We start from the raw sequence: 26087 nt of genomic DNA, 5'->3' as shown, positions 1-26087 counted from the left end.
CACCTGGCTTTGAAGCCAATTAGATTGTAGCTGTAAATGGCACAAGCCTTTTGTTTTGGTACCAAATTCCATATTATAGTTTCTTTAGACCAAATATAAAATAGATCTTGATGCTGTCGAACAGAAAACATCTCAGACAAACAATCTGGTAATACTTAGTGTCTTTATTCCAAATAAAGCAAAATTACAGATTTTTATGTACCAATATGTTGGATAAATACTTCACCAAGCTATGCATTCCAAAGATGAAAAGGAGATGTTGTCCATAATCTTTGGAAGTAAAGGCTTGAAGGCAGTCGTCTACATACTGTGCGTAAATATTTCTGCAGAGGCTTTCATTAGTGTGACATAGGCAAGGTTGCATTAGTGTTGTCTCTGGTTAACATTAAACATATATAGGAAGACAATCACAGTGATCAATACATTTATCAATTATAGAAAGGCAGGTTTCGGAACTATTGCTTTTTCATATCCTAAACTGTGCATACTCTGCTTAAAAACAAAATCATATAAGACACATTATGAAGTAGCTGCTTGCTTTCAGCCACCAGTTTCCAAAATAACAGCTCCCTGTAGCAACAAAGGGCACAAAATCCCTGAAAAGACTGAAAGGACCGTGTGATATTCCACAGTGATGGATGTTGTCAACGGGTTACAAAACAGATGCTTTCAAAAATAATAAAATAATTATATTCTATACTAAGACTTCAGTGTTGGGAGGAAAGCTGAAGTGAGTGAAAAGGGATGGGTTTGGGATGAATCATCAGGAAGCAGTAAATTACACAAAGCACCAGAGTAAAAAGATCAAAGAGGTAAAGGATAGTCTCTGCCCTTCGAGTATACTACATAAAGTTCAGTAGGTATGGTTTTAAAACAGCCCAATCAAACGGCAGTACCTTAGAGTTAAATATCGTCTTTTATGCCAATTATAAAGCTTTGTTGCTTGTTAGTGATGCTAAAATCCTCCGAAAATGTTTCCCCCTTAAAACTAATAAAAGTGCATATAGTTAAAAGACATTCATAGTGTATCTACCTCTCTGAACCACAACAGTACAAACAGATTTTTGAAACAAAGAGTTTATAAGTCAGGCTCGCTCTGATCACTCAGATTGGCTTGGCAATGTTGAGCGACTGCAAGATGGTGGGCTTCTCCTCTATGACCCGGACCAGCAGGTTGTCGATGTATTCCTCCAGCTCCGTGATCTTGGCGGCTTTCTTGGACAGGTCAGTCTGCTGTTTGACCACCAGCTTGACCAGCTCCTCGGTTGTCAGCTCGCTGTAAGGGCCGCTTTCCCCCGACTCTTCCAACTGGCGGAGACAAAGACAGGGAAATCATTTGATTTGATTGCTGGAGGAAAATTGTTTGAATACATGTTACAAGAGATGGGTTTACATTTACAACCTGTCACAGTGAGAAAAAAAATGTTTGCTATATCAGTTCTCAACATGAATTTTCTTAGGTCTTTCAGTGACATGCAGTGCCTTGCAAAAACAAACATTCTTTCACACTATAATAATTTGTGTAGTTGACTGGGATGTTAACTGATACAGAAACCCAATATAGTGCATAATTGTTAAGCAGAATGATACGTTTTCAAAATGTTCTACAAATACAAATTTGAAAGTGAGGCAGTGGTGGTTTTTGTCCTGTTAGGCAGAAACCTAAAAAGAAGAATTTAACTTTGTTTTTTGTAGAATGGATGACAAGACTTTAGTTGTGTGAATAAATGAGTAAACCTGGACAAACTGACCTCATAGACATGAGCAAATTTTCCTGGTAAGAAAAAAATCTGTAATAAATTAATTTAAGTGGATTAAACCAAAATTCTTAGAACAGGATTTTGAGGGGGATAACATTATAAAAAGCTCAAAAAGTACATTTTACATGATACTGCCCCTTTAACAAAATCTGTTGCAATAAATTCCTTTCCGAAATTACTGAATAATTAATTTGTATTTTAATATCAACTCCAAACATCAACATCATAAGTAGTAGTTGTTGTAATTAAAAAAATGTTCCTCCAAAATAGATAAAGGCATTAAATCCTGAGTTGTTAATGGACATTTGAAATTGTAAATTAACACAAAAACAAACTACATATTTGCACTCAAAGTTGTTAAAATTTAAGTTTTTATTTTTTACATTTTTCCCCTCTATCTGAAACACGTGTTATTATGGTTTACCTTAATTTTTCCAGCAGTGGTGTCCCAAACTCTGTTGTCTTTTACAGCAGAGGAGCTGGTGGATTGGTTCTCAGCTGAATTCAAGGGTTTCACTGGATGTGGCCTGTTGAAGAAAAAGAAAAAGTTTAGGTTACCATCAAGTCCACATAGGAGCTAAAGTGGGTAGTAAACTGGTGTTCAATATGTTAACAATAGATTATAAACAAATGTTAAAACCAATTAATGTAAAATTAAAGATCACATATTATGCTTTGGAGGTTTCTAATGCATTATTGTTGTTAGTCTGTTTTTCCGTGACTTGGACACATTTCTACCAAAGAGCTGCCTCAGTGCTGGAGCAAGAAGAGATGATAAAGAGCAGAAGCTAAAAGAGTGTTTCGCAAGTAGAAAACGAAAGTTTAAATGGACCCCTTAGCCGTTCCCAAATGAAACTGTAATCTGTAAATAAGCATAAGGACTCCTGCAGAATCATCCACCGTAAAGTGATTCCAGACCAAAAAGGAGGGAAACAAATAAATAAGTAAATCAGAATGAGGACAGTGCCCAAGAGCCAGAGTCAACAGTGACACCCAAGATCCATATGAAAAACCTCGCCTCCTGCCTCTGAACGCACCATGGTGGAAACAGTTTGATCACAAGTAAATCAGAACAAAAAATTCCCCAAATACAAACTCAGGAATCAGCCTGTTCGATCTCACCTGCGTGGACTCAATCCTTGTCCACTATTGACAGGCTGAGCTTCAGAGGGGGACACCCATGCTCTCAAAAGTGGTTTTCCCCCTGACATATTTTCTGCCTGTGTTGCTGGTTCCTCCAAAAGAACAGAGAAGGGCTGCGAGGACGGAAAAGCTGAAGTCGCAACAAAAGGTTCAGCTGGTGATTGATCCTCCTCCCCATGCATTTCAGGCTGCGGTGGGACAGATGCATTGGAGAGACCTCTTCCAGAGACCACCTGATTGGCTGTGGGTAAGGCTGTCGCCTCTTCAGGTCCTGGTTCTTGCTTTGGCATAAAAACGTTCTCGGAGAGAATTGAGGACGGAAGAATCCTTCTTCTCGATGAATTTCTCCTTTGGAAGGCGGGACTGCCCGGGTTTGATTGCTCACCCTTTTTGCTGCTCTCACCTTGTTTGACTGAGTCAAAGCCCTTTACATCAGCAGATGGTTTGTCCTGATTTAAGGTGTTATTAGAATTACATGGCATCCCTCCTGTTTTTTCAGGTTTCTGTTCTCTCTGCACGTTGCCTGAAAAAATATCCGCTTCCTGACCATGCTTCAGCTGTGCCGTTGAGTCTTGAGGTAGGCGTTCAGAGCTGGAAAACTGATTAGTCTTTGTAAAGTTCTCCTTTTCCTTCTTGTTCATGCCACTCATGTTTAAACTGGACGATGCTTGGATGTTCGCCTTCACAGCAGACTCCTCTTCGTTTGCTGGCTTTGCACCACTATCCCTTTGTCTTGGTTTAGCCGTTGGTGCTTCTTTGTTCGAGGCGACTTTTCTTTGATCATCTGCTGGGGCTGTATCAGCAGCCAATCGACTGGGTGTAGGCGTTGCCACAGCTGAGTAATACGGCTCTTTCCTTTCTCCGTCTTTTGACTTTCCGGTGCTTGTGGAAGACGCTTTTACATATAATGGAACCGCAGGTGAGCTGGACCTCAGGAGAGATTGAGGAGTGATCTTCTGACCGTGTCTCTGACTGGAGTCCACCACTGCAGGAGGGACCGGAGAGGCCGTGTGCTTAGGTGGAGCAGGGGCTGCCACCTTTTTTGTTGACACAGGTCTGGTCTCCTGATGTTTCTTGATAGCAGGAGTCTCCTGCGTTACTTGCAACCGAGGTCTTGGATCCTCTACTGGTCCGTCTACGCTCATCTCGGGACCCATAAGTTCAGGTGCACCGTCTCTGCGCTTCAGACTGAACTCGGAGACCAGCTGGTCCCATTGAGTTTGGCCTTTCACACCGTGTCTCTTCTGGGGAAAGAGCATGTTGTAATCCGGAGGAGGCCGAGAAACCTTCTTTTGCTCTGATTCATCATCGTCCACATACGCAGGGTTCTTGAACTCTCTGACATTAACCTGATTTTCTTCAGGCTGGGTTCTCTGTGCAGGATACGAGGAGATTAGAGCTGATCTTCTCCTGTGATCCGCCATGGGGGGTGAAGATCCTTTGCGTCCGACAAAGGATAAATCTTCTGTGCTGCCGCGAGGAGAACCAGATGGGCTTACGTTAGGTGGAGCCAATGATGAGTGCAAGCTGGAGAAGGTATTGGGGGAATCTGGTGGAACGCTAGGGAGGGTAGACTCAAATTGGCCTGGGGAAGGACATGGCTGACTGGGGCTTTGGTGGTCAGCTGGTTCAGACTCCAAAATCTGAGGCAATCTGCCAGGGAGTGAAAACAAAGGCCTACAAGTCAGTGTGACCAAAGTCGTTTTTAGCAACGCACAACCCGCCACCAGTTAAACCAGCGCATCACACGTCAAATTTTGAGAAAGGGCTTTATAACTTTGACAAAGAAAGTATAGAGATGCACCAATCAATTCTCAAGATTGACATGGAATAGTAATAACCAGGTCAAATACTGAAAAAAAAAAAAAAAAATCTGATGTCTCGCCCTGTTCACAAGAAAGACATCAAGTCAAGATCTGTGGCAGTTTGTGGTCTTTACTCCCATCTACGAACAAAATTTACTTTCAGGTGGGATTTTTTTTTAGGTTACAAAATCCCATAAAAGTTTGGTATATTAAACCCTAATTGTGGATGTCCTCTAATTTTATCTTGAACTCAAACTACTACTTCTATTAGAGAACCTGCAGCTTAGGTTTTTTTTTTAATTTTATATCTTATGTTATATTTCAATAAAAAAAAAAAAAATCAATAAAAACTGTGATAAGTGTGTCAAATTTCAAAGAAACGTATTTAGAATTGGCTGGGAAAAGAGTAATTGGTGCATCCCTAATCAAAGCAATGCTTCCCCTCCTAAAATAAAATACAAATAATTAGCACTCCACTGTTGACCATAAAGGCCTACCACTAGACAATCACGTTTCTATTTTTAGCTGCTGCTCAGTCATGACTGTACAGTACACTGAGATCATCACATATTTGATACAATAACCAAAACAACAGCTTGACAAAATGTGAAGGAGCCGAATGACGTTTAATATGACCTTGAAAGGACACAACCTTGCCCTGTCTATAAACTGTAACCACGTAAACCTCTTAGAAATCAAGTTTGAGTGTAAAACAAAAAGGGGAACAACAAAAACAGTCTTACCATTTAGACCAAAAAGTTTCCAGATCAGTCCAAAAGACAAGCAAAGAGACAAAAGAGAAAAGCTAAAAATCAGCCGTTGTCTAGAGTTGCACAAAGAGAGAGATAGACGCCACGGCTTAGTGAATGCTTATGAGCTCTGGTCAGTCCACAACCTGCTCAGCAGCATCTTTCCCAACAACAGCCACGCCTACATTCAATGGCGAGACAAAACTAGTTAAACAGGTCTGTCAACCACTGGCTGGCTTGGTGAGCTGAGATAATGCAGTTCTGCTAAAAAGGCAGAGTCACAGTAAATATCAACAGGATGGAAACTTGTGCAATGCCCCAGTTTTAGTATTTTGCAGGGATGATGAAGAGGAAAAGTGCAAGAGTTTCTGACTATACATTTCTAGTGTATCTGTGAATATTGCGCCAGTATATGTGTCCATGCACTGGTTAGATAAAAAAAAAAAAAAAAACGTATATCGTAGGGTATTTACATTTCAGTCAAGCAAGACTACAAGGAAAGGACAGCTCAGGGTCACACGGTTGCAGTGAATGGAATGACATAACTGGTGCAGTTTGGTGTAAACAGTGCAACACCTACCTGGGTTTGACTGCGGACACTTTGGCAGTACGGTTGAGGAAGAGTGTGGCAGAAGGCGATTGCTGGTTGCGGCCGAATTTCTGGGGGTCAGACGGACTTTCGTTGCCGACAGGTCGAGGATCTGAGTGAAGGGGGATGCTGTCGAATGGATTAGGGGAGTGGTGGGAGACGGAGAGGTCAGGGCTCTTGGACTCTGCTGCTGTAGGAGGCTGCTCATATTTGCTTTGAGGCTGCACCTCGTCCTTCTTGTCTTCCTTCTTTCTGATCATCCCGAACAGAGATGACAGCCTTTCACTCATGGAGGCCTCTTCCTGGCGTTTCTGCTCTTCTGCTTTCCGGCGCTCCTCCTCAAGCTTCTGGTTCTCAGCCGCTTCCAGCCTCCTGTACTCTTCTTCATTCCTCTTTTCCTCCTCTTCCTGTCTTCTCCTCTTTGCTTCATCCTCTAGATAGCGTCTTCTCCTCTCCTGCTCTTCCTGCTGCCTGCGCTGCTCTTCCTCCTGCAGTCTCTTGGTCTCTGCCCTGTATTTCTCCTCTTCCTCCAACCTCTTGGCCTCTGCGATGCGCTTTTCCTCAGCCTGCCTTCTATTCTCCTCCTCTTGATGGCGCCGTTGCTCCAGCAGTTCTTTTTCTGCAGAATCGTGACTGTATGAAGGCACGGCAACACTTTTACTGACGTCTGCAGAGACAGAGGTGTGTTTGTGGACGTCCTCCACAGAACCCAGGCCTGAGCTGTTCAGACTGACAGTAGATCCGGTTTTAGCTTCGGCCTCCTCTGCGTACACGTGGCTGCCGTTGATGCACAGGTTGTTCTGCTCGCTGTTGCTGTGCTTGGAGCGGCCCAGTAAGGAGAACGCACCCACAGAAACCTTGCTGTCAGAGCTTCCTGTTCGCTTGTGCCCCAGGAGTTTGAATTTCTTTTTTCCTGCAGGAGGAAGGGAAGCATGATGTCATTGTCGAGATGCAAAACACCACATTTAAATAGCACTGCACAGCAGAAGGAAGCCAGAAATGTCAACACAAACGGAGCACGCAGCATGCAGGGAGGTCAAATTACCTTCAGAGGGATCCACATTGAGGCCAGAGGAGCGGCTTCCAGAGAGCGATGAGTTCTTTTCAGGGAGCGTCCCGAGTGTGGACAACGACTGGGAGATGTTACGCTGCAAGTTTGATTTGGAGGCAAAGGGATTCTTGATTTTTGACTTCTTCTTTACACTGGGAGACTGATTCAGCGACTGCGCATCGGCTTCCCCCTCACTGTCTGTGAGCACCTGGCTGACAGGGGGGACGATAGCTGAGACGGAGTCTGAGGGACCCTCCTTCTTTTTTCCCTTGACTTTGTCCTTCAGCTTAGAGATGCGAGAGCGCGGCTTGTCCTGCATCGAAAGGTCGAACATGCTGGCCGACATGTTGTTTCTCATGAACTGGATATCTAGGAGCACCTCCCCTCGCACCTTGTCCTCCTTTCCAGTCTTGTCCACCAGTTTGTACCAGCTGTGATAAGAGCAGAATGTGACACATGAAATGACACCATTTTGTTTAATGACAGGAATCTTCAAATGAGCTTTAATATGCACAGATTACCCCCTGCAGCAAACTGTCCCCTTAATATGACACCTCAAATCAAACTGTGGCCAGAGACATTTATTAAGAAAGTCTGCTTTAGATGTTAACGTTGCATCAGTGCATACAGCCAATTTGTACAGAATACAGGAGGAATGCTAGCTGAACATTTTTGGGATTAATTTTTGTATGCGACTTAGAAAAGAAAAAAAAAACCCTAAACATGACTAAGACAATAAAACCCTAAACATTTCCAGAAACATATTTTCTAATAAGCAAAGTGGACATGAAATCTAAAATTTGACCACTTTTTACCAACATGAACTCTGCTTCTCCATTCAAAATGCCCCCGGCTGATTTCAGGTCTAATCAAAACGACTCCATCCCACGCAGGGCGCTACCAAGTACTGAAAACGTAAGAAGCTTATGACCTCATCAGCTGAAACGCTGAGAAAAAGTATTCGCTTGAATACCTGTTAATTAAGAGATCCAGCAAGCTTTGAAATAAGTCATAATTAGTAATTGCTGGCTACCTTAGTTTGTCTTATAATTTATATATATAATCTTTGACGCTTCTAATATAGAAGTTCTACACAAATCTTAATCCTGGTAAAAAAAAAAAAAAAAAAAAAAAACTTTAAGAAGCCATTTTGTAAGAATTCCTGTCTACAAGTCTTTTTAACAAAAATACTCCAACCTAAAATAACATTCATTGAGACGTAGAGAGTTGTTGTAAAGGTTAAAATTGAATTTATTTTTTTATGTTTTGTGACTAACAGCAGAAGAGCTCAGTGATGGTGTTTTTACTTAAGCCCATCACTTTAGCTTTTCAGATTTCTCGAACTGTTTGCACCCTGAAATATTTTGGCATTAATTTGTTGCGTTTCCTCAAGGTTGTCAACGTGTCAGAATGTGTTTGTAGTGAACAAACTAACAAATACAACAGCTGCACAGTTTTCTTTCTTCGTTTCATCTTGTTTCACATATTTTTTTTGCAAAACATTGATACATTAACGATTGATACATATATTAGCCCTAGTTATTAATATAAATTGCTTTTGGAAAAATGAGACCAAATGAGTGCCGAAAATATCGGCACAATAGCCTCAAAACAATTACCATAGCTCAGGATGGGGTAAGAATTTGGAGCAGCTACGTGACCTGAGCGCCTCGCAGGCATGAAGCTGATTAGAAACCCCATACTCCAACCATCGGGTTCTGTAGTAAAATAAGAAAATTATCCCCCACAGACCGAGGCTTAAAAAAAAAAAATCAAAGTATTAAAGGAACTATCAAAATTTGATCCTTAGGAGACATGAAATGTGTGTAAAGATGCCCAGGAGAGCTTTGCTTGACAAAATACCAACGAAAACAATCAGCTGAAGGCATGCTGTAGAGACAAGAGAACCCAAATTCCTCACTGATGAGAGCAGAAAGGTCACCCCAACCTGAAATACTTAAAGATAATGCTCTTAAACTAGCTTTGCAAGAGTTTCAAGGTTGATTTTTTTTTCCTCCACATGCACACTGCCTCTGTATTTTGACCTATAGTTTGTAAATAACACTGTGGGACCAGATAATATTTATATAATCTCGTGTCCTGAAATATGAATCTCAAATGACTTAAATGTTTAATTTTAACTACAAAAAGTTTTTTCAGACAGACCTGAAATGTAAGCAAGATGATGCACATGTCTACTTCAAGTGAATACAAGTTACTTTATATGAACAAAATAAAATGTTTAGTTTTGTTTGGGGACATGTTCGAATGGAAACAGTTGTTAATGACATTAGATAAATTTCGAAGATAGAATCCAACAAGCTTGTTTTTAACCAGAGAAATTAGAATAGTGTGCATCTTATTAATTAATGCCAAAACTAAACTTTTCTTTTTACTGTAAATATAACAGATACTGCCAACCTTACAGGTTGTCTGCTGTATGCAAGCAATGCAGTCAGGCTGTTGTATGTATACATTGTTGGACAATTATAGAGTAATTTATTGTTAGTTGGGAAAAAAGTTTAAGATAAGAATTGTGATTTATTATGATGATAAACCCAAATGAAACCTGAAACTCCAATAACATGGTTGGGAGTTTTAGTTTCATTTCCGCACCCACTTTTAGCGTCATAAGAACATCAATAAATGTCAATATATTTGAAAATATGATTAAATGGAAATACTGCACAATGTTTCTTTGCAAAACTTTACTCATTAATGCAGTAAAGTTTTACTGCAATGTACCAAGCTGATGTTTCACCAAAATAAAATGTTATCTTATTGAATTTAAGAGAATGTTTGTTACTTTTAAAGTGACTACGGGTCAAATGATTTGTTAGTGACAAGGTCTGTATTTTATGCTTTCTGGCAACAATAATGTAAGTAGGGTTGTTGGGAATCTACCATGTTAAATTACAGTTATTGTGAACAAAGAATTACAGAGATGTAAAATGATGCAAGTAAACTCACAGACACCAGACATTAAGGGTGATAATTTGGAAGCAAACTGAAGTTTGATCCAGCTTATCGATTTTTAGCAATGTTTGGCAAAATGACGTCTTCATTAAAAAAAACAAACAAGAATGAACATAAATTGTTGTTGTGGCTGTGATTTTGGATAATAACTTTCTTGTGGGGATTTGTGCAGCTTCGTGGGTAATCTGTGTGAACCGACCTTTCAGCTAGCTCTTGTGAAGAGTGAACCTGGACAATACATTTGCTGTACAAAAATCTCACAAAGCTGGATTTGTTCTAATAACTTCCACTTCAAATACTTCATGAATGAAATTAAACAACTGTCTTAACGGATTGGCATCATCAAGCTTTGTACAGTTTGTTCCAGGTGCTTTCGCGATGCTAGAATGGGTGCAAACAAAGCTGGACAATTGCAGCATTGTTCAGGCACCCCCAGTCCACACCCCAGTCTTTTTGTTGTGCAGCATCACCACTTATTGTCTGTAAAGGCAGGTAAGAGCGTTCTGGACAGCCCTCTTTAAAATGCAAACCAAAAACAAAGTAATCAGAGGCTGGTCATTTCTGCTTTAATCACTCAAATTTGACAGTCATAGATATACTAATACAGTGGTAAAATTGCCAATATTTTCACTTTAATAGCTTTTCATTTTGAAGGTAGACTCCTACAGCTCTCTGACTTTAAACTACAAATTCATGAATCAATGTTTCCCTTAATCAAATTCCTGAATGTGCCAATCTTTTCCATATATTATTTGAGGAGATTAAGAGGTCTGCTTAAGACATGAATCAGCGCATAAAGGCCTGTCTGGAAAAAAACAAGTTAGTTATCTGCAGTCCATGTGGGATTGCTTCACCGAGTTTTCCTGTTGTAGCACACATCTAGATAGCCTCTTGTGGGAATAACAGCCAGGAAACAAGTTTGGGAGTGAACCAACATTCCTCACGCACTTTCAAGCCTGCAGAGAGGATCTGTACAGCATGTGCAGTAATATGAATTACAAAGAGTCTAATTCAAATATTTCACATCCTCCCTAAACTGAAATGGCTGAGTCAAACAATCCCTAATGAACCACAAGGAGAGGCCAATAACACTCTCCCAAGTCCGGCGAGAAATGGTTTGTTGCTGTTGTTCATAGCAATTACACTAGGGCGGGCTTCAAAAGCAAAGACGTTGATATGGTTATTAAAGGGATGTCAGGGTGTTTTCAAGTTCTGTTTGTTTGCATATAATAGAGCTTTAACCCTGACGTTAGATGCTTACTGGTCCTGCTGGACAGGTTTCCTCTGTTAACTGCTAAAAGCACTTCTGTTTTAAATGTAATGATTAACCTGAGACTGAGGTCAGACTGAGCAGGAACAAGCTGATCAAAAGGAGGCTCACAAAAAGATAGAAAATCTGGCTAATATTATGTCTTTACTGTCAAAATTCACTAATATTAAATTGTTAGGAGAAGCTTTCAGAATAAATGAAAATAATTTTAAGGGCACTGCAAGAAAGAAGTGTTCAGCTCCAACCAAGTTCAGCGTTACAGCTTGGTGAGTTTGTTAGCTTTGGTCATACGTCAAGACAAGAAACTTTGAATGTAATTGCTATGCTCTGTGTTTACACAAAAACACAGAGGCTCAAGTGTCTGGACACCTGACACTAGGCAACCTAGTCTGCAAGACTTGTAACTTCCCCTATGACGACCTCAGTGTACTGGTATCTAGGAAAAACATCCCGAGGCACTTTGCAATGAATTATTGGCACCGTAGAATTTGGGTCAATCAAATTCACCCACCATCTCATTAATGTACCTGCATCTGTCCAGTGGTGGGGCCTATTTTCCATCTTTTGCCTTCTGAGATGTCGAGCTAAACTGTGGGTTTTGGGCAATGTTTTATAAAGTACTAATGCTCCATTTTATCAGCCAGTCACTGAAATTACCCATAAGTCACACATTGCTCAACGGCTCAACGGAAAAGAAATGTTATCAGATTATTATTATCAATAGTCATAGAGGTGCGCAAATCAGGTTTGGTCTGAGATTCTGGTTTTCTGCCAGTATTCAATCTAACAGCTGGAGATAAATGACCAAAAGAAAAAAAAAGGAAAGGAAAATTGGTGAGAGTTTCACAGACAAATCCCACAGAAAAAAATATATAATTTGCATCTTTGAGCAAATGATATGCAGTGTACTCAAAACATTTGGCTCAAAGCCAAAGTATTTTAAACTAAAAAATGCTGATGCATTTGTGAAGAGAAATAGTGGACAGTCTTAATTTTAATGTATGTATTGATGGAGGAAAAAAAACAAACTGATTGGTCAGTATTTGAATTATTGACCTCTGATTGGTGCCAAACTTGTTTAAGTTAGCCGAGTGGTGCATCTCTACAACTTTTAATTGTTTAATTACATTAAAGTTGACAAAAATGTATGCTTAAGTGTTACAATTCTAAACCAAGATTGTATTTGAGAGTTCAGATCTCAAACACAACCTGAAATAAGTATCGACAAGTAAAACCTAATCACAAGATAACCAAAGATGTCAACCTATGCTTTATAAATATGTTTAGAAGGATAATTATTTTTTTTTATTTTTTATATTCTAAACATATTTACTACGGAAGTGCAAATGGCATCCTGAAAGAAAATAATTCCAGCAACTTGCAGCAACAAATTATTAAAAATAGAATCAACAACATTTCTCAAACAACTTTTGCATAAGAAAGAACAGAAAAGAAAAGGCTCAGGTAGAAAACAAAGACTTCAATGTCACACACTGTCTCAGCACAACAGGGAGGAAGGACAGTAATCTAACACCACACACTTCAAGGAAAAAGCAGAGCATCCAATTCCTGTCTGCACACTAAACCTTGTGGGAGTCTGAGTGAGCAATGTGGGTAGGGAGAATGAAGGAGAAGGAAACAGCAAGATCTGAACTTCGACACCAAGCTATAAAAACAACCTCAGCAAACATTAGATATCATAACCAATGAGGTCATTTCAGAGCAATATCAAGGGATCTCCTGACTGTGTGGTTACGGAAAAACTTACAGTCTTAACTCAGTTTATCCAAAAGGTCATTTTAAAAATAAAGGCAAATCATGAAAACACATCAAGAGTGACGTAAACACGGAGTCCAAATTAGGTTTCTTTTATCTGTACATTTTCTAACAAAACAGGGTGTAAGCCTTCCAATTCAGCAATCAGGAAGTGTTATTTTTGATGGTAGCTACACTCGCACCGTACGTCAAGACACGAATGTCATCCTGCTTTATGTAATGCACCGCTGGGTGTGGACGCATGCAGTGTACGCATCTAAATGCGTATGAGTGAGATTCGCATGGCGTGAGGATGACTCCGTCATCAAGTCGGATGACTTTGGCTTCAGACCAATTTAACAAGTAAAAGTTCCAGACAAATATTTGGAGCTGGTCTAATGATGACAGACAAAGCAGTGAAATGTTTTCAATTTTTTTCTAAACTAAAATTAACAACAAGGGAGCAGATATGAGATGTTCTATTAAACTTCAACTGAGACATGCAGGAGAGAACAGTTAAACATTTTCATCCAACCCATAAATACATTCCTACTTCTTTTAATTTTAATACAGTTCACACTTGCATATGGCTTAATTATTATACGGCTTCCCTATGCAGGCCTAAAACCCATCACTGACTCAACCATGATGGAGCTGGAAGGTTTCTAAAATATTAATTCAGAAGATAAACCCTTGAGGACAGGAAAAGGACACTGCTGGCCTCAATAAACCTCATTATCTAGGGTATTATTCTAAAGGTGTATAAAAGTTCAACCCAGATCAGGTTCCTCTTTAAAAAAAACAAAAACTGGTTTCAGTGGAGCTTGTTGGTAAACTACAAAGAATATTTTAATAAAAAGTACTCTTTAGAAGAGCTGTTTCACTAAATAAAATGACTTGTAATTAAAGTTAGTTTTAAATGATAACTTCTTATTCAATTTATTTAACATTTTAATATTCGCATGTTAATTTCATTTGATATTTATGTGCATTTACTGTATAGTGCAATTATTTCAGATCTAACGTTATTTTAATGGGACACTTTCTGAGTTTGTTTTTTTTAAATATTAGGTTTAGAATGAAAGCTATTGTTGATGTTTTTTTGGTTGTTATTGTAAAATTTTACTGTTTTGAAATGTGAAAATAAATGTATTCTGATGGGTCGTTTTTTGTAAAATGTACTTTTAGTGTACTAAAGTTACTTTGGTTGGCCACTTTTCCCCCTGGTAAAGTATAACTGTTAATGTAACAAAGTTTAGTTTTAAAAATGATAAGGTAGAGCTATTAGCTGTGCATCTACGTGTTTAGGATTAATCTTATTAATCATAACCAAAACTGGACTTAAGCCAATGATAAAATGTTTGACCCAATTTGAAGAAAACGTCTCTGAAGCCACTTACTCTGTCTTCTTGCGGGACTTATTTGCATGATGATCCAGCAAGTTGACCACGGCCTGGCCCAGGAACTTGTCCAGTCCCACCTGGGCACGGTGCATGACTATAATGCACAGCGTACAGCGCTCGGCGTTTCCCGGGTGGAAGAGCGGCAGGTCAAACGATGCCTCCTCTTTCCACACCGGAGCGACACATTTCTCCGCCACCGAAGTGGAGAACTTGTCTTTGGCCACCTGGATGATGGCGTAGGCGTCGTTGGTGCCATTCTTGCCCTTGGTCCGCAGGTTCCGAGCCTGATGCACCGTTACCACAACACTCGTTGGGAACAACTGCTGGCTCTGGTCGAGCAAAGACATCTCTAAAAGTCCGTCAAGTTTGACTAAAAGTTGACTCGAGTTGTTTAGTAACAATAACTTAAAACGTTTAAGTGCTGGTAAACCTTATTGTGAACTTTAATTCTTCACCTTCGCCGTCCTCCGTTGTTGTAGGTGTCGATTACCTCAGCGTTTGTTCTGTTCAGGAAGCTGGGTGTCGTAATAGTCCACCTTCCTACTTCACCCTTACGGACCTGTTTATTAATTTCTGGTAAACATTGCGCTGAGCTGACAACGTCCACGCTGAGTTAGCCAAGATAAAACATCTTTCACTGAGTGTCTTTCTGTAGAGCGACTTATAAACACAACTCCCTCTTTAACGCTCCGCCAAGTTCCACAGCTCACTTCCCTGATACCATCAGTCCCCACCCAGGGTCTGCATACGGCTCTCTGATTGGCTGAAATAAGTGTCAGTTCTTTAAAGTCTTACTATGATTGGACAGAGAAAATGTTATGAGTACCGTTAATTTGTTTGTCCCACTGCTATGGACAAGATAGAAAATTAGACAATATATGACAAAACCACAGTATATTTATGCTAATTTTCATTTTAAAACACAAAACAAGTTAAACATATTTCTCTGTTTATACGTAGAAATTAAATGCCACATTTTTGGTGAGTCGAGGAGAAATTTATCCCACGCCCAGTTGTCAACATGAAAGCAAACAATCTTTTATTAAAAGAGTTATAATGTGTGTTGGGATTATTGCGGTGTTGGAACATATAAAATTCGGAAATCGGACCCTCACTGTCTGAACGCTACCGATCTCAAGTATATTATAATTAGGTGATACAGAAACACCAGAGACACTGTCCACAGTGAAGATAGTTCAAGGTAATCTTGGAGTGAGAGAGTACCAACTAAAAACTCCAAAATTCTCATATCAACTTAACTAAAATTTGGAGCAGAACTCTCCTAAGCCAAGTTTCTCTAAATTTATTTTTTTGAAACCCAAGACTTAGTTGCAAGAATTATTTTTAAATAACTCCAGGTGAGACTTCAAATCTGAATACACTGCACCAACCAGGCACAGTAGTGTAGGATCATGCTGAGGCTCTGCTTTGCTGAAAGTGATGCTAGCGCATTACAAAAAGAAAGGGAAGTAGGAAAGATCTAATACATGGACACAATCGTGAGCTCCAGCAGGACAATAAAACAAACTGGTTAAAAGTCAGATCTGTACCACAGAAAAAAGGAAACTTAAAGGAGTTCCACTATTTCTGATTAAAAAGAGTAGTAGAATTTTGTCAGCACCTTGTTGATGGTTACAAAAAGTGTACTCTATGCTACTTTCCAAAGGACATTTGTTCTAATGCACATGTGGTGATATGTCTAAAATTCACCCTGAATGTATAATTTTGTCACTCTATGGATTAGAGAACACTGACAATATATTCAAATGTGCAAACTCAATTCTTGCTTTTAAAATCAATTGAAAAAGCACCAACCTTATCTTTCAATGCATTGTTAAAAGCACATAGTGAATGTGATCATAGTGTTGAGCAGTGAATTGTATGCAAACGTCTGACTGGAACTTAAACTTGTTCTGAAGACACCCAACTGTCAATGAAATATTCATAAGGTGGAAACTATTAAACCTACAGGACAACTTAATTCAAATAGACATGTGAGTAAAACGGATCTGTTTAGGAGTTTAAAATAGTTTGCCACGAGAGGTATGACTCACAGTCACATCCTGGTTTGGACTGAAGTCATTTTACCCACAAATCATTCATCACCAGGAGCATGTTGAAACAGCCAAGATTAGCAAACTGTAAGACCTTACCCATAAAACAATGGAAAATTTTACAGTGTTGTGGTGGTTTTCCTGTTGGGGTTATTTCCAAAACATAGTAAAAATAGAAGCACGCTTGTGTTTGTTGTACATATACTTATAGGGACAAGTATTTTGTGAAAACTAATTGAAAAGGACTTAGTAACAACAAATTTATATATCTGAAATAAAGTTACATTTTTGTGTTTGGAAAATTTTCAGTCACCAATATTTTGCTGCTATCAGACCAATGAGTCCAACATAGTTGGGGGGAAAAAAGTCTTTGTCAAAAGTAAAAGATGTCAATACATTTGAGAATAACTCTTTTTCCTTTCATAGAGCGGCTTGTATATTCTAGAACATTTCACATTTTGTCTTGTCACAAGCACAAACAAAAATTTAAATGCTATTTTAACTGACAGACCAACACAAATTAAATGGAAGAAACATGATCTCAATGGACATTAAATCTAGAACACTGGTCTTTTATCCTATATATATATTTTTTGTTTTTTCTTCAAATTTCCCTTCATAAATATTACCTGTAGAGGCTTGGTGAACCGAGCCAAAGTAATCAGCACTAGATCAAATTATGTAGCTTTTAGCCAATCGAATTGATCCTTTGATCACGTGTCACACAATACACTAGTTAGCATGTGTATGACGTATAAAGACGAATAAAATACACCTTTGTATTTTATTCTATTCATTCCAACAGAATAAAACACACCCTTGTATTTTATTCAATGTGACAAATTCTGAGAATATTTATGGCGTGGAATACCTTCGTAATGCACTGTATATTGTTTTCTTCTCAAATCATAAATAAGGGAATGTTATGATAAACTATTGTCAAATATCCCACATTTTTAATTCACTTTGAGATTGTACAATAAAATACACCTTTGTATTTTATTCTATTCATTCCAACAGAATAAAACACACCCTTGTATTTTATTCAATGTGACAAATTCTGAGAATATTTATGGCGTGGAATACCTTCGTAATGCACTGTATATTGTTTTCTTCTCAAATCATAAATAAGGGAATGTTATGATAAACTATTGTCAAATATCCCACATTTTTAATTCACTCTGAGATTGTACAACACCCACACACAGCTCTCTTTATGTGTGTGCACATACACACATACACACACACACACACCACATACTTACACACAACCACTGCAAACATACAAGTGCATACATGAGCACATACATTAACATAAGTGTCAAAGGTTTCCTTCAGATTAAATGCATATACATGTGCTTTGGAAACAGACGGCTTTGCACTCCATTTTATGCTATAGTTCAAATGCATAGAAAATTTACAACTAAAACAATAAAGCTTTCATGAGGCATCCAAATACAACATCAAATGCCAAATTAAAATATCTTCTACACATTCTTTTGTAAAGTGATTAAAATAAATGTGTATGCTTGAACATGTCAATAACAGAAACTGCTTTAATATTTCACATCAAACTTACAAAGCTACAGAGGCAAACGTACCAGTTTAGGGTCCTGGATGCCTTCATGATATTATATCTTAAATTATATAATTGTTAAGTGGACGTTAAAACACAACCCGGTCATTTCATTAAGGTCATGCATAGAAGTTCACCCAAAATTTTATACTGTGGTTTCACTTTTCCACAAACCAGTTTTCATTCCAACAGAACTCTGGGATTGGTCCGTGCCACTCATGTCCTGCTCGAGCTCGAGCACCGAGGCTTTCAGGGTGCCGTTTGGGGCAGCAGCCCCGGTCACGGTGTTGGCGACACAGTTCAAAGGATAGGAGCAGCGCTTAGTTTCTCGCTCTGCAGATGCTGCCACTTTCAAGTTGTCTCTGCTGGAACATCGTCTTTGATTGCTGTGCATGGCCACTCTGCTGGCAGCAGAGGGCGGCAGAGGGAAGGGTTTGCGGCTCCCACTGCTGCCCCCGTCGCTCCCCTCAGAGGGGCTGGTGGCTGCTGACTCCCCCACTCGCTTTCCGTTGGTCAGCAGGGTGGCCTGGTTCTCTGAGAGACTGTGGTGGATGCTGCCGTTCTCACTTGTGGCCTGCTTGTAAAAAGCATGTGAGGAGTTGAGGTGCTCCGAACCTGTCGGCCCTAAAGCGCCAAGACTGCCCCCTCCAGCAGTCCTCAGAGCTTTCAGGCGGTAGTGACCTCTGCCCTCACCTCGATGATAATGTTGACTACTCCCTTGTTTAGTTCTGCTACTCACTTTTTTTCTCTGGGGATGAACAGGAGCCGAAGAGTTTATGGAGGGAAGGACATTGTTTGTCGGCTTTGTGATGTTGTCAGTACTGGTGCTCGTGTTGTTGCCTGTGGGGACTCTTGAAGTGTTGCTGGGATTGTCCTGTGCCACCTGCAACAGGTTTGTGAGCTTGCATGGCCCAGGTCCGACGCTGCTGATCCCGCTTGGTGTGGACGATGACCTGGCTGAGGACGAGTTGTGAGAGTCAGCGGGTGGATGGCAGTTAATGAAGAGCTGGGATCCTTGCTCCGATGTCTGCACTCCACTTACAGTGGTGCAAGTGTTTGTGTAGGTGGACATCGGATGGGAGCGACGGTAACCCGGGCAGCAGCCCAGCCACGACGTCTGCACGTCACGGCGTCGAAAGCAGTGGTGCACCACCAGAAACACCCCTAAAACTGTGGCGACTATCCCATAGAGACAGCTGAACAGCAAGCTTGTGCGCCCTGTTAGCCACACTGCCATGGCTCCACACCACCAAAGAGCTGCGAACAGGAAATGGGTGGCTACCAGTATAGAAAACTGTGTCTTCAGAGAGTACTGATCCTCTGGAGGGGCGGCTGGGGTTATAGGTCTCCCCGCTGAGTCTGTGGAGAGCAGGCTGGTGCTTCCTGCCAGTGCAGGATGGCCCTCTGTCCCAGGAGAGGACAGGGTGGTTCCTGTGCATTCTTTGGACACACGGTGCCTCAGGCGAAGCACAGTGCACAGGAAATAAATCCAGGTCACCAACAGCACTAACCCAGCAGGGACAAAGAAAGACCCTAGACTTGAGCGCCAGATCAGCCAGCAGCTGAAAAAAATAAAAAAAACAGAGGAAAGGATGGTCAATTCAAAACAAGAATTTCTTTGTGTATTTAACGCTGAATAAGTCAAAGCTGCACCAAGCAAAACAAAACAAAGTCAAAAGATCACATTTCTGGAGGATAAAAACAGCAATTGACATACTAAGGGCTATTGTCTCCATAGTTGTTGATGTTGACAGCTGCAGTGATTCCACAAATGATGAGAGGAACTCCATCGGCTATTAAATAGAACCTGAAAATACAAAGAGAAATGCTCTGAGCGCAGTTTTTAAATTTTAATAAACCAACTTGATGTATTCCAAAAGAAGCAGTGGGAACTCAGCATCAATGTTGACTCTGAAAGAGCTCTTCCCTTTTGACGCTTCATATAGATGAAGATATACATAAACAGAATCTTGTGAATCTGAAATTGTGATCTAATAAATCCTGTTCAGAAAATAATAAACCAGTGTAAGTACTTTACATTTTTAATTAGATTACCACATGCAGTCCATAGTCTTTCAAAACATTGAAATAGCCTTTCAACTCAGACTTTGTTAATAAAAGACCTTCTCCAGTGTCTTTAGCTAAATGATAATGTTTTCTTACAGTCCTTACACTGTGGAAACAGGGGGCGCCCACCTGCCACTGAAAAATGGGAAGGTTGTTTGACACACAACTGTCGTGTAATTTTTTTTATTTTCTTCACCCACTGATATAAGGTTGTCCTGAGCGGGCGAAACTAGCACCACTTATTGGGACTAAGTGGTATACGTTGACCTAAAATATTAATAATGTTCATTTTTGAGTTTTGAGCTACGCAATCCACTATACTATTACCAAACAGACAGTCAAAAGGGAAAAGGGTCAGAGCACATGCCAGAAGTCATTGATTTATCACCTCCTGACCCATTTGGTTCTGTGGACAACAAAGGCACTGACTGGAGATCCAGTGAGGTCAGGGGCACTGTGCACAACTGCAGTTTTAAGATCACAGGCAAAGAAAAAAAAAGGGTTGGGGGAACAGAGGGAAATTGTGATGAAGACAGTGCAGTCCTTGAATCACCCAACTTCACTTTATGGCAACTCCCACAGTTTCTGTTCTGTTGGTGTCACAAATTCTTCCTGCCCACATCTCTAAAATTATCCGGTCGCATGTCTTTTTCCTGCCTCACAGCTGTACTTGGTCGGTCCCCCTCCTCCTTCTAAATCAGAAGGACTGATTTAGAGGCAGTCATTGTGGCAGTCATTATCTGCCACAATGACTGCCTTCATGGGATGGCAGTTTGGGTGGCCGAGCATGGGAACTCCTGCAACTGTCTAAAGTAAAAAACCATATGGATGGCACACAATACTGTCACGGTGCAGGAGGTGAGTATGGGATCGCGGTGGCTTGCTCACTGACCTGAGCATAGGCCGCTGAGTAGGTGGAGGGGAAGACTCTCCTTCCGTCTGCCGGGGCGTTCTCCACACGGCCTCTTTGTAAATGACCCTGGCGCTGACCCCAATCCACAGCAGTGTTGACAGAGAGGAGTAGTGAAGAGCGATGCCCACCTGTCACATACAGCAGCAGTGTGACTGGATGTGAAGCATGACGTACAAGCAGTTAAAAATAGCACCGCGAGGTAAAACATACTGCCTGACAGACAAGAGGATAGCTGGTTAGGCTTATGCCTCCTGCATAGATAGCCGATGTCATGGCGATGTGGAAACAGGTGTTCAGCAGAGTGTGCCAACTTTTTCTTGATATCTGTATGGAACTGTAGAAAACATACAGAAGAGAAAATTATTAGAAAGAAGCAGCAAATGGCCAGCGCTAGCAGTAAGTTCGACCAGCACACTACCTGTGGTGTAGTATGTGCGTAATGATGATGGTGAAGAGGCAGAGAAGCAGCACTGCAGTGCATGCGTAGACCACAGGGTGGAGCACCCTCACAGAGACTAAGCTGGAGTTAGGGAAGGTGGGAACTTCCTGGAGAGTAATTGAACACGAACTGGGTTAAGTTTTCATCAACAATCTGTCACAGTCATCCGGAATTAACTGAATGTGCTTCCCTTACCTGCAGCACTGCATAGTTGCCGAGCACAGAGCAGCGCATCAGTGAAGTGCTGCTGTCAGTGTGAACAAGCTGGCAGCCTTGTTGGCTCCAGCCTCCCAGCTTCCCTGGTTCTGTGTGGCTCCACTGGGCTGCCACTGCGTCGGTGCCCGGGGTCAAGTGGCGCAGGGATACCCAGATGTGATCAGAATAGTTCCACATGGTGCAGCCGTCTGTCACAGAGTGGGAGATATTTGTCAGCATAAAACTACACAGTATAAAAAAAGTATAAAAATAGCCTTTGTCTTGACTGCAAAGAGTTCAAACAAAGGCACAGATTGCCAGAAAAAGGCAAGGGTCCGTGCACTTTTACCCAGATCTAAAGTTATTTGTGTAATTTTGTTTTTGCAACAGAAGTGTTGAAGTATCGAGTCTGTAAGACGCAACAAGTGCAACATTTGATTAGTAGCACTTGGTGCAATTTGTGAGAGCTAAAAAGGATTACGTTCAATATCTAGTTATCAAATTTTTGGTACTTTAAAACACAAACTTCTTGACTACTAGTTTGTTTAGTCCTTTTGAGGATTAAGGCTCTCTTTGACTACAGATCAGAGAGAGCTTTAAGATATTTTGTCATAGCAAAATTAAAATAGTTTTTTTGTTTGTTTTATTACCAAGGCCTACAAAGATGACAGGAGTGTTGACACTTCGTCTGCGAGATTGTTCAACGGCGTTGCTTGAGTTTGGCAGTAGAGGAAAAAAGCTTCCCGTTCGGAAAGCCACAAACTGCAGCTTGCAGTCCGCAGAGGCATCCGGGGGAAACAAAGTGGCTGGAACAGTCACAGAAGCGAGGGCTACAGAATTCTGAAGAAAAGAACAATAACAGCAGGCAGATTTTAGTGAATGAAGTCCATGATTATGGCTTCACACAAAGAGATATGTTTGGTTGCTAATTTAGCAGCAGGAGGAAAAGCCTCACCTTCAAGGGGAAGTTGGGGAGGGAGACGTTATGGGAGCCAGTGCTGCAGCGGAAATGAAGGAGTTGCTGAGGTGCAGACTCCGACGTCTCCACTCCTGGCCGTCCTGTTGGCAACTCGCGGTGGTAATATGCGGTGCAGGTTATACCGGTGAAGTGCGCAGGTCGGATCAGGTGAGCTTCCATCACTATGTTCTTAGACACCTTCAAAAATCAATTTGAATATTAGTGAAAAGAAACACTCCACGTATGGTTGCGTACATTGAAATGAGACGATTTACAACAACCACTCCATGGCTTTGTTTTATCACACAGGCAAATTAGATCACCAAAAATAATTTTATATTCTCACGAGCGCCCTACAATTTTGATATCACAGAAGTACATGAAATATGTGTGTCACGGAAACAGATACAACTTTAGATCAAAATGCTTACATACCACAGAGAAGTCTTGTGCTCCACCGTGTAACTGAGGCCAGGCTAAAGTTTCCAGAGAGTAGACGATAGAGCTGCATGCTCTTTTCTCTCGCTGGGCAAGAGCAAGGATCTGGTCGTCCACCTGCATCAGGTTGCTGCCCATATCAACGATCACCTCCGACAACTACAACAAACACAATTTGTTATTCATCATCTAAAAGGATGAAATCATTAGCCTTGAAAAACATATTTTATCCAATAAAGTCTCAGTTTGTGGCATAGCAGTTTAAAAGGATGCGTAGTTTTAAAAGTTGTACATAGGTAATGTGTTTGCATAGATTAGTATTTGCTGCTAGTGTTGATTTCAATTGGGTCTTGTTGAGAAAATTGTATACTTTGTGATTAAAAAAAGGGAATTAGAGAATTATTATTTTGCTTAGTTCTTAAAGAAGGATCCAATCAGAAATCGCATCTCAAAACAATATGAGTGCATCGCTAAAGAGAGTGAACTTTGAAAATATTCTCACCTCTCGCAGCTGCCTGACATATTCCATAAACTTATCCATTATCTGGGCAATGTACAGCACATCTACAGAGTCAGTGAAGCCAGCCACTTCCAGCGTGTATGTCCGCACCTGATGGGCCACGGTGACGGCGTTGGACGCGTTTATGGGTGTCTAAAATGGAAACGTAAAACAGGGTGAGTTTTGTTGCCAGGCCGTGAATCAGCGTACGGTGGCATCGACGGCGTTACCGACCAAAATGAAGGTATGCAAGACACGAGTGATGCCGTTGGTGTACTGGCAGCTGGAGTAGTCGCCCTCGTGCCACTTTCCGGACCGGTCGCAGTATCGGGAGGCCTTTTTCTGCTCCGTTACCCCCTCCACAGACAAGGAGGGGTAACGGAGCTGCAGACAGTACTGGTGGGAGGTGATGCCGGCCAGAGTTCTTGGCCACCTGCGGAATAATAATAAAAAAATAAAGCTTTCAGTGAAATGCTGAAACTCAAATCTACTCAAAGTAAACCACTGTCATGACAACTAACCGGAACTCCCCGCGGTTGTTTACAACTTTATCTTCTGGGCAGAAGGAGGCGCTGTTCTCCAGCACTACGATTTCAACAGTGCGCGAGGCATTGCCCCGCCCAGTAGTGACCACACACTCCCACTCTCCACTTGCCTCCACGTGAACGTTGAATAATATGAGCTCGCTGAATGCAAACAGATTGTTTTAAACGACTGGTGCTTTTTTCCCTCCTACTTGGACAACACATCATAGATGGGTTCTCAAAGAGGAGCAGATACTGTACCTGGTGATGAAGGTGCAATCATGCACCACATTATCCTCCAGCTGGATGCCTCTGTCAGGGTCAGATGTCACTACTTGACCATTGTGACGCCAGTGTATGCTGGTGAACTTGTCCATCAAGGCAGCAGTGCAGTGGAAGGGCAGCCGGTCGCCTCTGAAGACCACCTGACGCTGGGATGGCAGCAGCGACAGGGTGTGCAGCTCCAGTGGACCGTCTGAGCAGCAAAGTGTTAAAGGACACATGTTTAGCTCTTACCGAGTAAAGGTGGCTGCTGTCTCACTGCCCACCTTCAGTTAAATGTGCCCAGATTAGCTACACTACATTTGAAAAACATATTTTTAGCCTTTGGACTTTTCCATATTTTGTGACTAAGCAACCAAAGCTTTATTGTATTCTCTTGAAATTTTAGATGATAGTACAATACAATGTGGTGCACAGCTATGAGGTGGAAAGAAAAGGATCTGAAAAACATCACATCACATGAGGCTCTGAACTTTGACTAGGCCATTCAAACACAAGAGTATGCCCTGATCTAAATCATTCCTAAACATTTCAATTGTAGCTCTTGCCTCTATGCTTAGGATTCATCTGTGACAAGTTTCCCCAGTGACAAGCTATTTTGCAGCTTGCAGAATAGGTGATTGTTTAGATTTAGCTTATATCAAATAAACTAAATCATAGGTTATTTTTGTGGCCAATAAAGGGGAAAAAAATGCCAACCATACGTTTCAGGTTGTTTTTTTTAACCCTCCCACAATTTTATTGTTCAAATTGACATGTATCGTTTTTCTTTCATGTCTCAAAAAGTAGTCTATACCTACTCTCATGTAGTAATAGACTACTTTTTGTAAGTCTATTACTTAAATCAGAATCAATTGCAGTGAAGTTTGTGATTGCCACGTGACAAAGATTTGCAAAAGTTCTAGCGGTATGAATACTACTGCAAAGAATTGTGCTATGAATTTGCTTTTCAGCGGCAGCCAACCGGATGCAGACAGCAGCAGACAGTTAAAGTAACCCACAGGGATGGATGCCAACATAGCATTGCTGAAACTTGAGAAAAGATGGTGTTGAGCTTCATTACAGAGTGACAGTCATTTGCATGGTAATGCTCTCTGAACTAAAGCGGTAACCCGCCTCATTCCTGCGCCTCAGCGAAGCCAGGGACTCACCACAGCTTAGCTGGCTTTCTCTCAGACCTCGCAGGGGCTTTCCCCTCAAGGTCCTCGGGAAGGAGCACAGGGTATCTTCTCCCACACGCACCGAGCTGCTGCGGAGGAAGCTCGGCATCCAACGCAGCCCACAGTCACAGGACAAGTAGTCTGACACAAAGTTTCTGCGGAGGGAATAACCATTCATTTAAAAAAAAGAGTCATGTGAATTCTACCTCTGGTTAAACTCATGGAAAAGTGTGGAAATGAAATGAAACAAATGCATGTTTTAGCTGATAAAAACAACAAACTGTCTTAGATTTTCTACAGTGAAGTATTTTTTTTTATAGACTTTTTCACTTTTTGCAACATTAAAACCAAAGGTCTCTGCATTTTTCTTTTCCAGGACTCTTTTTTATTCTAATTCTAGAAAATAACAATTCTGTGCAACTAAGCATGTTCATGTGTTAGAACTGCCTAGTCAAAGTCCAGACCAAAGTCCAACCAAATA

The 26087-nt window shown here is 40.9% G+C and overlaps 2 protein-coding genes across 3 annotated transcripts in view; both read right to left on the bottom strand.

The window, feature by feature from the left end:
- Positions 1–144: 144 nt before the first annotated feature.
- On the bottom strand, positions 145–15245 carry rab11fip1a (RAB11 family interacting protein 1 (class I) a). Of its 2 annotated transcripts, XM_008419045.3 has the most exons (6): positions 14499–15245; positions 7092–7528; positions 6038–6959; positions 2883–4556; positions 2185–2287; positions 145–1308 (listed from the first exon to the last, which is right to left on the bottom strand). In XM_008419045.3, exons 1-6 carry the CDS (start codon positions 14846–14848, stop codon positions 1105–1107), a joined length of 3690 nt encoding a protein of 1229 aa, XP_008417267.1. In that variant the 5' UTR covers positions 14849–15245; the 3' UTR covers positions 145–1104. The 2 variants fall into 2 exon arrangements, with proteins under 2 accessions (XP_008417267.1, XP_008417268.1); XM_008419046.3 differs by lacking the exon at positions 2883–4556 and having other exon boundaries at positions 14499–15237.
- Positions 15246–17704: 2459 nt separating this feature from the next.
- The window catches only part of adgra2 (adhesion G protein-coupled receptor A2), a 49327-nt gene continuing 40944 nt past the window's right edge, over positions 17705–26087 (bottom strand). Inside the window, exons 6-19 of the mRNA XM_008419047.3 lie at positions 25598–25761; positions 24426–24639; positions 24162–24326; positions 23875–24073; positions 23644–23793; positions 23139–23300; positions 22701–22901; positions 22396–22585; positions 21746–21954; positions 21530–21657; positions 21322–21445; positions 21091–21239; positions 19849–19938; positions 17705–19693 (exon numbers count right to left, since the gene is read on the bottom strand). Of these exons, the coding sequence (XP_008417269.2) occupies positions 18277–19693; positions 19849–19938; positions 21091–21239; positions 21322–21445; positions 21530–21657; positions 21746–21954; positions 22396–22585; positions 22701–22901; positions 23139–23300; positions 23644–23793; positions 23875–24073; positions 24162–24326; positions 24426–24639; positions 25598–25761 (3562 nt within the window). The 3' untranslated portion in view covers positions 17705–18276. The remainder of the gene's footprint in view (positions 19694–19848; positions 19939–21090; positions 21240–21321; positions 21446–21529; positions 21658–21745; positions 21955–22395; positions 22586–22700; positions 22902–23138; positions 23301–23643; positions 23794–23874; positions 24074–24161; positions 24327–24425; positions 24640–25597; positions 25762–26087) is intronic.

This window comes from Poecilia reticulata, chromosome 9 (genome assembly GCF_904066995.2).
Source record: "Poecilia reticulata chromosome 9, P_reticulata-male-v2, whole genome shotgun sequence".
Classification (NCBI taxonomy): domain Eukaryota; kingdom Metazoa; phylum Chordata; class Actinopteri; order Cyprinodontiformes; family Poeciliidae; genus Poecilia; species Poecilia reticulata.
This window is presented reverse-complemented; position numbering and strand designations above follow the sequence as displayed.